Raw genomic sequence first — 16202 nt, forward strand, 5'->3', positions numbered from 1 at the left:
ACTCTTAAAACTTTATTTGAAAAAATAGGATCTCCATAGCGATCGATAGCCCCTCCTCCTCTGTACGATTGTAACGAACATTTATCGAGCGCTATTAGTACGTGCGTTTGTCAACGTTCAGTAGAGCCTATATAGGTAAGCCCTCTGTGAACTATCATCTAATGCCCAAAGACAAAATCTCAAAATAGATTTACGTGTAAAAAGTATTACTTACTTGAGGCAATTTCGTGTTTACGAGAGGATTCCGAACATTCTTGTTTAATGTTGGGATAGTCAACATCAATCTCCGTGAAGATCATTATATCGCTGGTTATCCTAGGCCGGCCGGCACTGGTCCTCGGTTCAACCTTCACGGCAGCAACACCCGGCTCCTCACTGCTGCGGGGCCGTGGCGCCCCTTCCCAGCACGGAGAGAACTTCCTTCTATATCGCCAGTCCCCGGTTCAGCCTTAATATTCACTGAAGCGAATTCCATTTTTTTCATAATTAAATCTGATGGTGAAGATTCTGGAAACGATCATACAAAATATCTTAACATAAAAATAAAATCACAATTCTTAAAGCAAGAATCAAATATATGTAACTTTAAAAATAATAAAATTTGACATAAGATGTAATACGATGCTAAAATAAAATAAGGTTGTTTGAACGTGCTACAATAACACTTTATTTATTTATTTATTTATTTATTAACGGACATTGTCCATGTATACAATTTATAAGGTTTAAATATTACAATAAAAGAATAGTTTAAAACATTTAAAGAAAAAAGAAAGAAGCATTGACAAACATAAGGGACATCGAGACAAGATCTGGACTATTTATGTTGTGCTCGTTTAAATCGCTGTAAACTTAAACCAAAAAAGTCCAGATCCTGTCTTGAGTTAACAATACGACAAAGGCGGGTCATTGGAGAATTTAGGCCATAGTTTGTTCTATGCTGATCGATGAACAGTACTTCATTGTTTCTCAATCTACGAGTCGGGATATTGAATTTTACTTGTCCCAGTAATGATGGAACATCGATTATACCATTTAGTATGCCGAACATATATATGGAGTCAATATTAGTTCTACGTTTTTGTAGACTAGAAATATTTAACATTGACTATTTCAGCATAAGAATAATTATCTCTCTCTAGTCCAAGCATCCACTTTACCCACAATTTCATTCCTTCGTTAAACGGAGAAGAAGCTTTTGAAAATATGGACGTCTCGGCATGTATAGATCTTATGATCTGTCATTAACTGTGTTGAGTGGTCAATATACACACTGTGTTACGTTCAACAATATGCCTAAGATATTTGGCTTTCCCTGAACATTTAAGGTGTCATCATTCCATGTTCGCTTCCTAGTCGGAGCATATGGTGTCCACGAAGATCCTCCAGGTATCTCTGTCGGCTGCCAGCTCCGGTGCATCCTCTCGAGTCAGGTTCGCGTTCCGCAGTTCTGAAATGAACTGCCGACGAACAGTCAGCAATGGACGTCCTGGATGACGAGAGCCTGATGCTTTGTAAAGTAGGCAAGCGTGGTTAAGGCTCTCAGGAGGCATCCGCAGTACATGGCCAAGTCAACCGTATCGCCTCCGCTTGTTGACAGTTGTCACCGAAGTTTGCTGCGTCCGTTCTCTTAATACTATATTCCGCGCAAAGTCAAACCACCGCACAACCAAAGTTCTTCTGAGACACCTATTTTCAAAACTCAGTATTTTGCTGTTTTGGGCCCCAATGAGGTGCTACGATTCGCATCCATAGAGGAAAATACGAGTTAAGCTGGGGTTTTATGGCTACATTTGGTTTTCGCTGAGTAATTATCCATAATATAAATTGAAGGTACAATTTTATCAATCACATTTTTATTTTTACCTAAAAGAAATATTTTCGTTCTTATAATTTACCCGAATATTCTATTTTGAGGGCCATTTTCAACGAGTTGTAAATAACTCACTATTAGAAAATGGAAATCGAGTTGGGGTAGAGTGGGATTCGAACCGCAGACCTTTGGTCCGTGAGTCCGAGACACTAGCCACAGGACCACAACCCGATCAATACAAAACGAAAACGAAACATATTTTATTTGTACAAAATATTCCCTATCAGCAAAAGAGTTGGTATGAGGGGATATTTAATTCATAACACAATAGTTTAAATAAAAATTTAATAAAATAACATCACATATCACTCGTCACACGGGCTGTAAGAACTGTTTTATTTAGGTGTTTTTTAAGTACGTACATGTTTTGTGTATTTTTTATATTATTAGAAAGTGAATTGTAAAAAAATTATTATAATTTTTGTTTATTAATGTAAATTTTCACACACAGAACCGTACTCTTCATACGCATGGACACAGAGAAAATTTTACTAACCCAACTTTTAATTTAACCTTTTTTCAACTAAGTTTATCTCTTTTTTTTAATTATTTATATCCCTACAGAGATGAGGTAGAATTTTTTCAAATTCAAGATTCAGGATTATGGATATTCGAGCGTTAACAGGGCTTATGACCTGTCATTGGTTTTGGTTAAGTGGCCACTTTATGTAGGTACTACAACATTCCCCATTACGCTTATTTAGCGAATATCCACACCAGGTAACATTTTTGGTTTTTGTATATATGCTACGAATCAAGAACCCATCCACAAGCGAGTTGGAAGCGCGATCTATGCATTGATATTGAAGTTAAGTATTTAATTAGCAGATTACTTTATTTTATGTAGTTAAGACTCATCAACCGAGTTAAATTAAGTACTAGTAAACGCCTGCAGATGACTCTGCAATTTATTTTTACTTATATTTTTACCAGATTTTTTATAACATTTTTTGGTTCGTGTACCTGCACACAAATCTGGATTTTCTCCCAAGACGGGAGTAGGTATATATTTTTATTTATATCCCTACAGAGATGTCATAAGCCCTGTAAACGCTCGAATTTCCATAATCCTGAATCTTGAATTTAAAAAAATTCTACCTCATCTTTGTAGGGATAAAAATAAAAATATATACCTACTTCCGTCTTGGGAGAAAATCCAGATTTGTGTGCAGGTACACGAACCAAAAAAAAAGTTTATCTCGTTCAGTATAAGTCGCATCGGATCATAAGATACGTCGTTGTTAAGGTGTGAGTGTATAATACAAACGCTTTTTTGCGGTATTGCGCTTGGTCCGTTCAGCCGTGAACGATCGTGAGTCGAGTATGAAGGTCTCCAAGGAAGAAATTCGCCATATTTTACATTTTTAATACCTGAAAGGGAAAAACCCGTCGAAAGCGACTAAAAAAATTGCGATGTATACGAGGCCGATACTCATTCTGTTCGTGCTGGACAACAGTGGTTGGAGCGATTTCGTTCTGGTGTAGTGGAGGTGAATGATGCACCACGCTCTGGCAGGCCTGTCGTAGAAAATTTCGATAAAATCATTGAAAATATCGAGATGAACCGTTATGTTAGCAGTCCCAGCATCGCCCAGGAGCTGAATATTGACCATAAAACCTTTTGGAACCATTTACAGAAGGCTGGATTTAAAATAAAATCTCGATATTTAGGTGCCACACGAACTGAAGCAAAAAAACCTAATGGACCAAATTTCCAACCGCGAATTGCTGCTGAATCGCAACAAAATCGATCCATTTCTGAAGCGGATGTTGACTGAGGATGAAAATTTGGTCACTTACGACAATGTCAAGCGACAGAGATCGTGGTCGAAGGCCAACGAAGTGACGCAGACCGTGGGCAAGCCGGTACTGACGGCTAGGAAGGTGTCGCTGTGGGTTTGGTGGGATTGGCAGGGAATACTACACTTCGCCTGTTTATCCGAGAGATCTCTTCCAACCTTTATCACAACACGGACTATCTCTTCGTTCGTGTAACGAGAGAAACCTTTTAATACACTGTCATCGCTGTAATTTTCTTGTCTCCTCTTTCACAAAAGTAGCCGCTCTATTGTGGAATAATCTACCCACTTATGTTAGAGACCCCTTCTTTATTTACATTTAAATCATGATTAAATAGTCACAATCTAAATATTTAAATTGTTTCTTTATCCTTCTTCTTTCCTTCCCATTCCCTCTCCTCTCTTCATAGTATAGCACTATCCTGGATTCAAACTAAAGATATGAACTCTTTTTTTCTATGATTTATTTTGTTGCCCTTTAATAAAAATGACTATTTTTGTGTTTTTTTTAAATATTTTTTATTTCCTTTTTAAATTACTGTAAATATTTTACAGAATATTTTACATTTTCTTTCTTATGTCGCACAAAAATTACAACTGTCTATTATTTATTATAGGAGCAAAAATTCATTAAAATTTTCTTGTATACCCACGAATAGCCCATGCCTTTGTGGGATTTTTTTGTTTACTATTTTTACTATTAATATGTATTTCAATGCTATGCAATTATGTTTTTTTTAATACTGTTTTATCACTTCTGTTTATTGTAAAAAACAAAAAAAATAAATAAAATAAAAAAAATAATAAAAAAATAAATAGTGTTAATTTTTTTTATATATTTTTTTTTTTTTTTGAAAAAAGAAATATTTACGTTCTTATGATTTACCCAAATATTTAATTTTGAGGGCCATTTTCAACGAGTTGTAAATAACTCACTATTAGAAAATGGAATCGAGATGGGGTAGAGTGGGATTCGAACCGCGGACCTTCGGTCCGTGAGTCCGAGACACAGGACCACAACCCGATATTCGTAGTTTTGTGTTATTTTTATTAATATTGTTAATCTTTGTTTTTGATTTTTGTATAAACTGTAAGATTCAATATGTCCATGTATTCGTAATTTTCTTAAACTGAGCGGTGTGGGTAGGTAGGAAGAAATTGCCTTAAGGCAATATGCCCGCCCTTACATGTTATATAAAGTGTTAAATAAATAAAATACTCTACTATGAGCTGCTCTCCTATGACCAATTCTACCCTCTACTGCGAACAACTCGACCGTTCAAAGCTGGCGATTGAACAGAAGCGGCCAGCATTGGCGAATAGGAGAGGAATCATGTTTCATCATAACAACCCCGGGCCGGACAACCGGGCTCGATTCCCGGTGGGATCACAATAAATTAATATGACTTTTCTGAAGCCTGGGGGTAATTAACCACTGTAATTGGAACTCCTGACCCGTTGTGGTGTTTGATCCGAACCAAATAAATATTTGTCACTTACTGTTTGCGGCGATTTATATGTAAAATCTTCGTTTACACGTTCAACAATATTGCAATTGTGTGTGTAATATACTATCCACTGGACAGGGACGCGCACCACGCACGCTTGACAGTGGAACCACAGACAAAACCACAGACTAGGCAAAATGGTTCGCTTACTTAAAAAACCACAGAGTAGAAAACTAAGACTGGACCTACCTAATTGGATCAGCCTTCGGCAGCAATATATTTGCCATATTAATTTTTACAGGATAAAAAATATAAACGTACAAAAATACAGGTAGTTGTTGACTTGCGACTGTTGAACAATCCACGCTAAGTTGACTCTTCGCTAAGCGTGGCGATAGTGATCCGAATATTTTTCAAGCCCTTTCGAGATATCCACAAAAAGGAAAATGAACGCATAAACCATTACGCCGTTTTCCCATAGGCATAGGCAGATAAGATAGAACGCCATTTTTATTTATTTGAGATTTTTACAGCTATTTACATTTTTTAAAAGTAAAAATTACATATACATATATATTTTATTATTAATAAAACATATAATATAAAAAGTACATATTATACTACCAGGATTTTTTAAAGAAACTCATTTGGACCGTACATAAAAAAAAACATTATTGTCCAAGAAACATAAAACACAGTAAACCATCTATATAAATTTTATTAATAATTATCACTATCAAAAAGATTTAAGAAATATTTTTTAACGCTTTAAGTACCGGCCGAATACACATAAAATTTACCCTGTGCCCGGGCCATTTTTATGAAATTTCATGCTTTGTAAAGAGTTTCTTAAACGTGTCATAATTATAAAAATATAAGGTTTAATCAATTCTTACTTCTGATATTTATTTAAAACAATCTAAAAAGTCGTTTTTGTGTGATAGTTCTGCCAACATTGGCCTTTATAGAGCCACATTGCAATGTTTGCACATATACCTACAGCGTCTCACCCTTTTTTTTGTGCTTTGTATCCCGGAGCCGTGTAAACACGTAATTATAATAACCACGCGTTGTGTCCCGGTCCCGTATTTTCACGTAGTTTACCAGCAGAGAAAAAGTATCAATGAAAGTCACTAGATGACAATAAAATGCACTTTTTTGAACAGCTGGTAAATCTCCTGAAAACACGGGACCGGGACACAACGCGTGGTTATATAATCACGTGTTTACACGGCTCCGCGATACAAAGTGTTAATTGCGACACTTCTGGATTTTTTATTAAATTTTTCGTGTTTTAGCTCATTGGGCAGTTTATTATATTCGGAATGGCCAATATTTTCCAAAGACCTACTGCCAAACTTTGTTGAGCGAAACTTAGACACATGAAGATTCCTCGAGTAACGCGTATTGGAATTGTGAATATCATGACCAAATGTGTATTTTAAATTTGAGTGAATAGAAAAGTTTATGGTATTTAAAATAGTATTGGTTATGTCATGCAGTGGCATTACATTAAAAGGATTAACAATATTATTAACAATACTAGAGCCAATTAAAAAAAAAACCACTGTTCATCTAATAATACATAATGTATGGGAAAAGAGTTTATAAAATTGTATTCTGGTTTAACTTATAAGAGTGATTCCACTATGGCTACAAATTCTTATTTCTAGCGGTTTCCAAAAATTAAAAAAATTGTCACGATCATAACGGCAAGTTCGTGGGAGTCTTAACAGTTAAGTTTTTAAAAAAGAAAAATATTTAGGATTGATTAATAATACAGACTATCGAGGATTTACTATGATATTTATTTTGAGTAATTTCACAGTAAGAACTTTTTCACAAATGTTATATACACGGTTTTTCAAGGCCAGACCGCGAAACTTCACAGGATCATTCCTAGTGGTAAACTATAAAAATTTTCCAAAGAGCCATTTAAATAAAATGTTTTCTAAAAATGTAGTAAATCCTTAATTTCTCGGACAAACATTCCCTACACAAACACCTGCCGCTCTCCTACCAGCAGCTTCCCTTCTCCGCGTCTGGTGCGTATTGCTTCGTCGGTCAAATACGTTTTTATCGCTATTTCTTTTCGTAGGGGAGGGGTGGGGGTTTGCGGAAGGGATGCTGGTCAGAGAAATGAAAGATTTACTCGATTTTGAGATAGAAATTTTGTGATTTTTTTTGGGTGAAGTTTAATATGACAAATGTTCCTCTAAAGTTTCGCGATCTCCTGAAAAACCGCGTATAAACCGTATATATACATACATAAAATTTTCTTAAAATATTTCAAACTTTACAAGACTGTTTCAACCAATGGTGTTAAGTCAAAAGATTATAACTAAATATTTAACAGTGCAAAACAATGTCATTTCATAGAAAACCACCGATTTCCTTCTAGTACCTAGTAGAAAACTCCAAAATTGATGTAGTTAAGTCCATCAGAGATTTGGGAGTTGTTTTGGACAATAAACTGACATACAACGAGCATATAGATAATATAATAAATACATCACTGAAATTGCTTAGCTTCATAAACAGAATATTCTCTGGTTTTACTTATGTCCGCACAATCAAAACTCTTTATTACTCGAGTGTTCGCCCTCTTCTAGAATATACCTCCGTGGTCTGGTCTCCATTCTATGTGAATCGCATAAATCACATTGAATCAGTCCAACATCGCTTGCTTCGGAAAGTAGCGTGGATGCTTGGACTAGAGAGAGGTAACTATTTATATGCTGATACATCTATATTATCTCAAAAAAATATTGATTATGAAATAAGGAAATATAACTGGAACTCTCTTATAGAAGAATCAAATTGTCTTATACTTTATGATAACTTATATGTCTGCTTCAATGAAATTTATAAAAAAAGTAAAAAAAACATACATTTTAAACCAAAAACTAGACCCTATGCTATTAAAGAATGGGTCACAAATGATTTATTAGAAAAAATACGAAATGGAGACGTGTTTTATAAAAGATGGAAAAGTACTCCTACAAATAAATCATATGAAAAAGAGTATAAATTGTTAAGAAATAATGTTACTAAATTAATTAAGATAAATAAAACTGCTTTTTATGGAAATAAATTCAAACATTGCTTCAATGATACTAAGAAAACTTGGGACGAAATAAATAAGTTGTTAGGGAAAAGGAGTAAAAGCAGTTGCGATGAAACCATAAATAAATATTTAATAAAGAATGATACTACTCCTAAAAATATTAGTGACGATTTTGTTGATCATTTTACAAAAAGTATAAATAACATGCTACATCATTGTAATAAAAAAACAATTGATGCGTCAATTGACAAACAACCGCAGAGCATGTTTTTGCCTAGAGCAAAAATAAAAGATGTCGTTAATATAGTTAAAAAATTTAAAAATAGTAAATCTGCTGGATTTGATAATATTAGAATGTTTGATGTAAAAAAACATATTGATTTATTAGGACCAGTATTAACACATTTTATTAATTGCATTATACTTCAAGCGGAAATACCAGAATTACTTAAATATAGTATAGTCAGACCCATATATAAAAGTGGTAAACATTCAGACATTAGTAACTATCGACCAATAAGTATTTTACCTGTTTTTGAAAAAATATTAGAAAAATACATAGCTCAAAAATTAATTAATTATTTATCAAAATTTTCTATAATTGATCAATATCAATATGGTTTCCAAAAGAAAAAGAGTACGGAATTATTATTACAAGATTTTTCAAATGGAATAAATAATGAACTAAATAAAAAATATCACACCCTTGTTCTATTTATCGATAATTCAAAGGCATTTGATACAATTAACCATTCAAAATTAATAGACACATTAAATGACATTGGAATCAGAGGAAACCTTTTAAAACTTTTCAAAAATTATTTAACTAATAGAAAAATATGTGTCAAAGTATTAGATGAAAATAGTAAAATAGAACATGTTTCTTCGGGGGTGCCACAAGGATCAATATTGGGCCCTACCTTGTATATAATATATGTGACAGTCATGTATAAACTATTTAATAATGTCAAACACTATGTATACGCCGATGATACTGCTTTAGTTGTGTCTCATAAGGACCTCAAAACTGCAGAGAAATTATTGCAAGAAGACTTTTTAAACCTGCAAAAATGGTCCCATGATGCAGGGTTAATAATTAATTCAAAGAAAACCAAACTTATGCACATAAGATCACCGAACTATAAAACTCACACAACACCGTCAATTTTATCACATAACTATACGTGTATCCATAGTGATATTATGCAACCGTGCATGTGTGAAAATATTGAAAATATTGAGCAGTATGTTTATTTAGGTTTAACTATAGATTGTAATTTTAAATGGGATGTACATATTAGAAAATTGTGTAAGCGATTAAGAGCAATAAGTAATAGAATGTACATAATAAAATATTATGTCCCTGTTAATACTTTACGAATTATTTATTTATCTCTCTCTGAATCAATTATACGATACGCCATAACTTCCTGGGGGTTATCAAGTGAAACTAATATTAATTTTATTCAAACCTTGCAAAACTCTATGATCAAATTGCTACTACATAAAGATGTATACCGCCAGAGACACAATATTTCAATATCATTAATGTATAAATCTGTAAATAAATTATCTGTTAGGGCTCTACTTTGGTACAAATTAATTTGTCAGCATGCGTCGCACTCCGAGTATAAACTCAAGTTGGTACATGATTACAACACCAGGTTTACTAGTATGGAAGGGCTAGCTGTTCCTAGATACTGCAATAAATATGGCAAAAGGACACTGCAATACAGTATACCTAAAATATTTAATATGTTACCAAACAATATTAAAAATACTGAGTTAAATACAGGAGTTCGACGTTTGCTCAAATTATGGTTATTAGAAAAAAGTTTTTTGCATTAGTGATAGTTTTTAATTTTTCAAAATGTAATCTGTAATTGTTTTTCAAGTAAAATTATTGTTAATGTAGGCTAAGTGTAAATAATTAATGTAATTTATAAGAACCTGCTGACGAGTTGTATGTATGCAACTCAGCAGGACTTTAATTTAAGAATTTTTTGTAAATATTTTTGAAAAAATAAATAAAAAAAAAAAAAAGTCAATGTTAAATATGTCCAGTCTACAAAAACGTAGAACTAATATTTACTCCATGTTCGGCATACTAAATGGTATAATCGACGTGCCATCATTACTGTGACAGGCAAAATTCCATATTCATACTTGTAGGTTGAGAAACAATGCAGTACTGTTCATCGATCAGCATAGAACAAACTATAGCCATAATTCTTCAATGACTCGCCTTTGTCGTATTGCTGACTCGAGTCAAGATCATCGGACATTTTTGGTTTAAGTTTACAACGATTTAAACGAGCACTAAATAAATAGTCCAGATCTTGTCTCGATCTCCCTTATGTTTGTCAATACTTATTTTCTTTTTTAAAAAATGTTTATAACTATTTTTATTTTGTAATATCAATACCCTATGTATTGTATAAATGGACAACATCCGTCATCAATAACTTAAAAGTGAACGACGAATTAAATCCTCTTTTAAGGAAAACGAGTATCACAATCTAAAAATTACGACGGTTTACCACCAGTATGAGAAAACATGTGTAATGTTAAATGCTGTTCTTCAAAACATCTAAATTTGCACTCTGAGCATGATAAGAGTTTCACAACGGCATGTGTTAACATGTGTGTTTTCAAATGATCTTTCCGTGAACATTTATATCGGCAATCAGAGCATGAGAAAGGTTTCTCGCCGGTATGAGCTAGCTCGTGAAATTTTAAAGTAACTTTATGAGAACATTTAAATTGGCAGTATGAGCATGAGAATGGTTTCTCACCGGTATGCGTTACCATGTGCCGTTTTAAAGTCTCTTTCCGAGAACATTTATATTGGCACTCTGAACATGAAAATGGTTTTTCACCAGTATGAGTTAACATGTGAGATTTTAATGTTTGTTTATGAGAAAATTTCAATTGGCACTCTAAACATGAGAATGGTTTCTCACCAGTATGAGTAAGCATGTGAAATTTCAACGTAGCTTTCCGTGAACATATAAATTCGCACTTTGAGCACGAGAATGGTTTCTCGCCGCTATGAGTTAACATGTGCGATTTCAAAGAACTTTTGTGAAAAGATTTAAATTGACACTGCGCGCATGAGAATGTTTTCCCACCGACATGAGTCAACATATGTGTTTTCAGGGACTCTTTGTAAGAAGTTTTAAATTGGCACTCTAAGCATGAGAATGGTTTCTCACCGGAGTGAGTCAACATGTGCGATGTGAATCTGCTCTTCTTTGGACATTTATATTGACACTCTGAGCAGGTGAAATATTTCTGTTTTGCCTGTAAACCTAAAACAAAAACAAAAATCATGTACATCGAGCTTTATTGAAAGAAAAACTGAAAATAATTTATATTTTCACCATAGATTTTATTTTATTTTATTTATTCATTCATAATTACACTCGTTTACATGTTAATAAACTTATCAAGGCTTTTTAGGGCCGTGTTATGGCTATGAAAATTAACAATAAAAAATACCAAGTAAAATTAATTGAATTATAATAACATGTGATGCAATAGAATAAAAATCCAGAAAAATAGAGTATAAATCATAAATAATAAAATTCCAAAGAAGACCATATAAATAATAATCAGATATAAATATTAAAATATAAATTATACAAATTTACATTCATACATAATCAACTGGGCTCATAATGGGCTCATGACTATGGTCTCATTATAAATACAAAAAAGACTAAATGCTTATACATAAAATCTCCTCATGCCAAAAAATAGGTTTTGCCTAATACTATTGCTCATTGCACAAATTGCTTGCATGATGGTATTTCTAACACATGTAATTGTGAGCTCATAGAATTTGTGGAGGAGTATAAGTATTTGGGTATTTTTATTGATCATAATTTTAAATGGGATCGTCATATATTTAAACTTTGTGATCGATTGCGGACTCTTGTGAGTACTTTTTATAAGTTATCTTTTATTTTGCCTAAAATCACTCTTAAAATTATTTATTTTTCTTTAGTAGAATCAATAATAAGATATGGTATAAAGTCATTGGGACATTCGACTAAAACTAATATTAAAACGATCCAGGGTCTACAATATTCTATAGTTAAGCGAATTGTACCTGCAGAGATTTACGAACAAAGAAGTAATAATGATCTCCTGTACAAAACAATCAAAACTCTGCCTGTTCGAGGACTACTGTGGCTTTGCGTCATTTTGGAACAATTTCATAGTAATACATTCAAGTTTCCTCTCAAACATAACCATAATACACGCTTCACGTCTAATGATGGCTTGGTAGTACCAAAATATAAATATGGAAATAGAACTCTCAAATATTTAGTACGTAGAATTTTTTATTTATTACCAAAAGAACTTAAATTTAACTCACATTGTAACAAGAGCAAAATAAGAGAGTGGCTACTCGATCAAGAGTTTATATAAGAATAGTTGCTTAGGTGTAAATATTTTAATTTTTCATATATTTTCTTGTATTTAAAAAATTAATTCATATATTATTATTTGTATAAACATGTTTATTCTGATCTTTCCGGCTGTTAATTTTTATCTGTTATTCATTGTTTTTATAAATGTAAATAATATTATTAAGTCAGTATAAATATAATCTTCACCAACAAGCTACAAAAAGTGGCTTGGTGGGATTTTAGTTTTAGTAAAAATATAACAAGTGAATTTTTTTTTTAAATTGTAAAAATGTATAATTATGCTATTAAATAAATAAATCATAAAAAAAACTATAAAAAAATAATAGTATTATTGAAATCAATAGAAAAATATTCAAAAACATAATTGAAATGATAATTGAGATATGGTTTCTATCAAATCACTCTAAACTGTTGTAAGAAGCTAAAAATATTTCATAAATCTTTTTGATATTGATAATTATAAATGTAGTTTATATAAGATGGTGTTTTATGTTTCTTAAACAATAATGTTATCTTTTTATTTCGGATGTATTAATTTGTATGATATTTTGTATTGTCAAAAAAATGTATTTTCTTATGTACGGTTCCAAACTCCTGGGAGTATAATATGTAATTGTTGTATTATATGTTTTATTGATTATAAAATAAATAAATATAGATGTTCAAATATGGGCCGAATGGTGAATGTTACACAGTGTGTAAAGTGGCCACTTGACCAGCCATTGACAGGTGATAAGCCCTGTAGATGCCTAGACTTCTATATTACCTTCTCTTAAATGTTATTCATCTCTGCTGTAATATGTTAATATAAACAGCTCCCCAGGGAGTTGAATCCAGTCCCTGTCTACAAAAATTTGGACAAACCCAAAATATTGTTGGTTAACAATATATTATAAATAAAATATTTTTTTTCCATACGAGAAGAAGATTTGAAACAAAATTTTACTGCACTTATTAAATAAAATAAACATAAAAACCGATTATTCATTAAAAAAAAATATTTGAGTCACAAATAATAAGGACTCATCCGTACCAAATGTGATTACAAGATACTATAGTATATTTTCATAGTCCTATAGCTAAGGCATAACTTATGGCCGCAAGCCAATTAAAAATATACGGCTGTGACTTCTACGAACTTCGTTATGCCATATTTTCGATGGACGGCATAATAAATCACGTCAACAATCATGAAATTTTACAGTTCAAATACGAAATCTCAGATTGGATAATGTAGAAGGAAGTATTACTTACTTGACGCGACTTCATGGTGACGAGAGGAATCCAAACATTGTTGCTTAATGTCAGGATGATCAATATCCGCCTCAGTGCGGATGGGTACATCACCGGTAATCCAAAGCTGGTCAGAACTGGTCCCTGGTTTAGCCATAACAGTAGCAACATCTGGATCCTCACCTTTGTAAGGCAATGACGGCATTTCTTCAGAATGAATATCTCCTTTAATATCGCTAGTCCCCGGTTCAGCCTTTACGGTAACAACGCCTGGATCCTCAATTTTGCAAGCCCAAGACGCCATTTCTTCAGATTGGAGGGTATCCCCTTTAAATTCGCTAGTCCCCGGTTCAGCCTTCACGGTAACAATACCTGATTCTTCGGTTTTGTAAGGCCAAGACGCCTTTTCCCCAGAATGGACAATGTCTCCTTCTTTATCGCTAGTCCCCGGTTCAGCCTTCACGGTACCAACATCAGGATCCTCGCTTTTGCAAGGCCATGACGCCATTTCTTCAGAATGGAGAATATCTGCTTCAATTTCGCTAGTCCTCGGTTCAGCCTTCACGGTAACAATACCTGGTTCTTCGGTTTTGTGATGCCATGACGCCATTTCCCCATTATGGAGAATATCTCCTTCTATATCGCCAGTCCCCGGTTCAGCCTTAATATACACAGAAGCGATTTCCATGATTTTGATAATTGATTCTGCAGCTCGATATCCTGAAATTTTTTTTAAACTGAGAAAATAAAATCACAAATGACAGAACAAAGCAATAATGTGACGTTATCTTTTGAAATAATAAAATTACACATATGACGTAATACGACGCTGGAATTAAAAAGGGTCGTTTTTACGTCCTCTAATGACACCTTTCTCACAATTTAATTTTCACCATAAAAATACAGCTACAGCAGTTATTAATTTTTTCAGCATTTACTTTGTCGAAAAACATTTTGAATTTATTTAAAATAAAACACTTTGTAAATTTACCACACAAGAGTTTAATACATTAAAACACGACTAGTTTCGGGTAATCAGTATAACCTATCCTCAGGTGTAAATATAAACCTTTTTATTTACATATTTTAAACAGCGATGAAACTGTAATTAATATGGAAGTATCAAACAGACCTGCATCATCATATTTACCAATAGTGATTAGTTATTTGTATTAAACCTTTAATTCTACGAACTTTTCTTAGTTACTAAATATTTATATTTAGGTACATCTTCATTGACGAGACGAAGTACTAAGTGTCATAATTTTCAACGACAGGCTGGGAGATATTTAAGGGAACCCTAGGGAGTTATTTAATATGGGAAAATTAGTTTCAGACGTTGCCTAGTAGGTAAATTGGTTCAGCCGGATGAATCTCACCCGCATGATAGAGGTTTCAACTCTTTTACTTCACAAAAGTCAACAGATGGAAGAGTTGAGGAAATGTGAATGTTTAAACATAGGCAGAATGATGAAAGTGGCCACTTAAACCAATGACAAAGCCAATGGCAGGTTATAAGCCCTGTAAATGCCCAGACTTCCATATTCTCTTCTCAAAAATGCTTTTCTCTCTCAGTTGCAACACATTTTGAGCCTATATTTCGATTATTTGTAGTTTTTAATAGTTTGACGCTAACGCGCTGACAATTACACCACGAGGCCGACAAAACTTGAGCTTTTAAACATACTTTCATTCAAATACACACAAACACACCCTTTTGTTGTACCACAATGTAATTCTTATGATTTCGATTTTAAAAATTTGCTGGTTTTTCTTTAAACCGCATCTTTGTTATGTTATTATATCATTGTTCACTGTCTGTTATTGTAAAAAATAAAACGACTTTTCTCAAGTCTGGTGGTGGTAATTCCCACTGTAATTGGAGCTCCCGACCTGTTGTGGTACTTGCTACAAACTAAATGTTACTTACTTGGCGCAATTAGTATGTAAAATCTTCGTTAACGCGTCCAACAATAGTGTAATTGGCGTATTTATTATCCACGGGGAAGGGACGCGTACCACTTAGTTTTTGACACTAGAACCATAGATAAAATCGCAGATTACGCAAAATGGTCGCTCGGTGAAAAAACCATAGGGTATAAAATGAAGACGGAGCCTACCTGATTGTCACGAAATTATTAGTCACTAAGTAATCGTCGTTTTTATTTTTGCACAATAAAAATGAAAATTTGCATAAATGCAGGTAGTACGAAAGTGCTTAAACACAAAGAAAGCAAAAGGAAATAAATGGGCTTATTGCATTTCTTATTCTCTTACTCCGGCGGGCGGGAGTAAGCTGACTAATCCCGTCGTGAGAGAAGAGCAGGCTGTTGCTCGCTCTAT

General features: G+C 33.3%; 1 protein-coding gene across 5 annotated transcripts; it reads right to left on the reverse strand.

Annotated features, from left to right (window-relative positions):
• Positions 1-223: 223 nt before the first annotated feature.
• On the reverse strand, positions 224-15904 carry LOC148277134 (uncharacterized). 5 transcript variants are annotated; one of them, XM_088233268.1, is made up of 4 exons: positions 15790-15904; positions 14301-14520; positions 13881-14095; positions 10590-11498 (listed from the first exon to the last, which is right to left on the reverse strand). In XM_088233268.1, the coding sequence occupies exons 2-4, from the start codon at positions 14467-14469 to the stop codon at positions 11412-11414; spliced, it is 471 nt and encodes a 156-aa protein (XP_088089394.1). In that variant the 5' UTR covers positions 14470-14520; positions 15790-15904; the 3' UTR covers positions 10590-11411. The 5 variants fall into 5 exon arrangements, with proteins under 5 accessions (XP_088089393.1, XP_088089394.1, XP_088089396.1 ...); XM_088233270.1 differs by having other exon boundaries at positions 14301-14579; XM_088233269.1 differs by having other exon boundaries at positions 14301-14596; positions 15790-15896.
• Positions 15905-16202: the final 298 nt, after the last annotated feature.

This window comes from Micrasema longulum, unplaced genomic scaffold (assembly GCF_059751315.1).
Source record: "Micrasema longulum isolate JH-2025_06_02 unplaced genomic scaffold, ASM5975131v1 h1tg001080l, whole genome shotgun sequence".
In the NCBI taxonomy this organism is placed as follows: domain Eukaryota; kingdom Metazoa; phylum Arthropoda; class Insecta; order Trichoptera; family Brachycentridae; genus Micrasema; species Micrasema longulum.

Coding starts and splice junctions, on each gene's coding strand:
- LOC148277134 (XM_088233266.1), bottom strand. CDS start 14,547: ATGGAAATCGCTTCTGTGTATATTAAGGCTGAACCGGGGACTGGCGAT. Junction 11,499..13,880: donor TCACCATGAAGTCGCGTCAA/GTAAGTAATACT, acceptor TTTTTGTTTTAG/GTTTACAGGCAAAACAGAAA.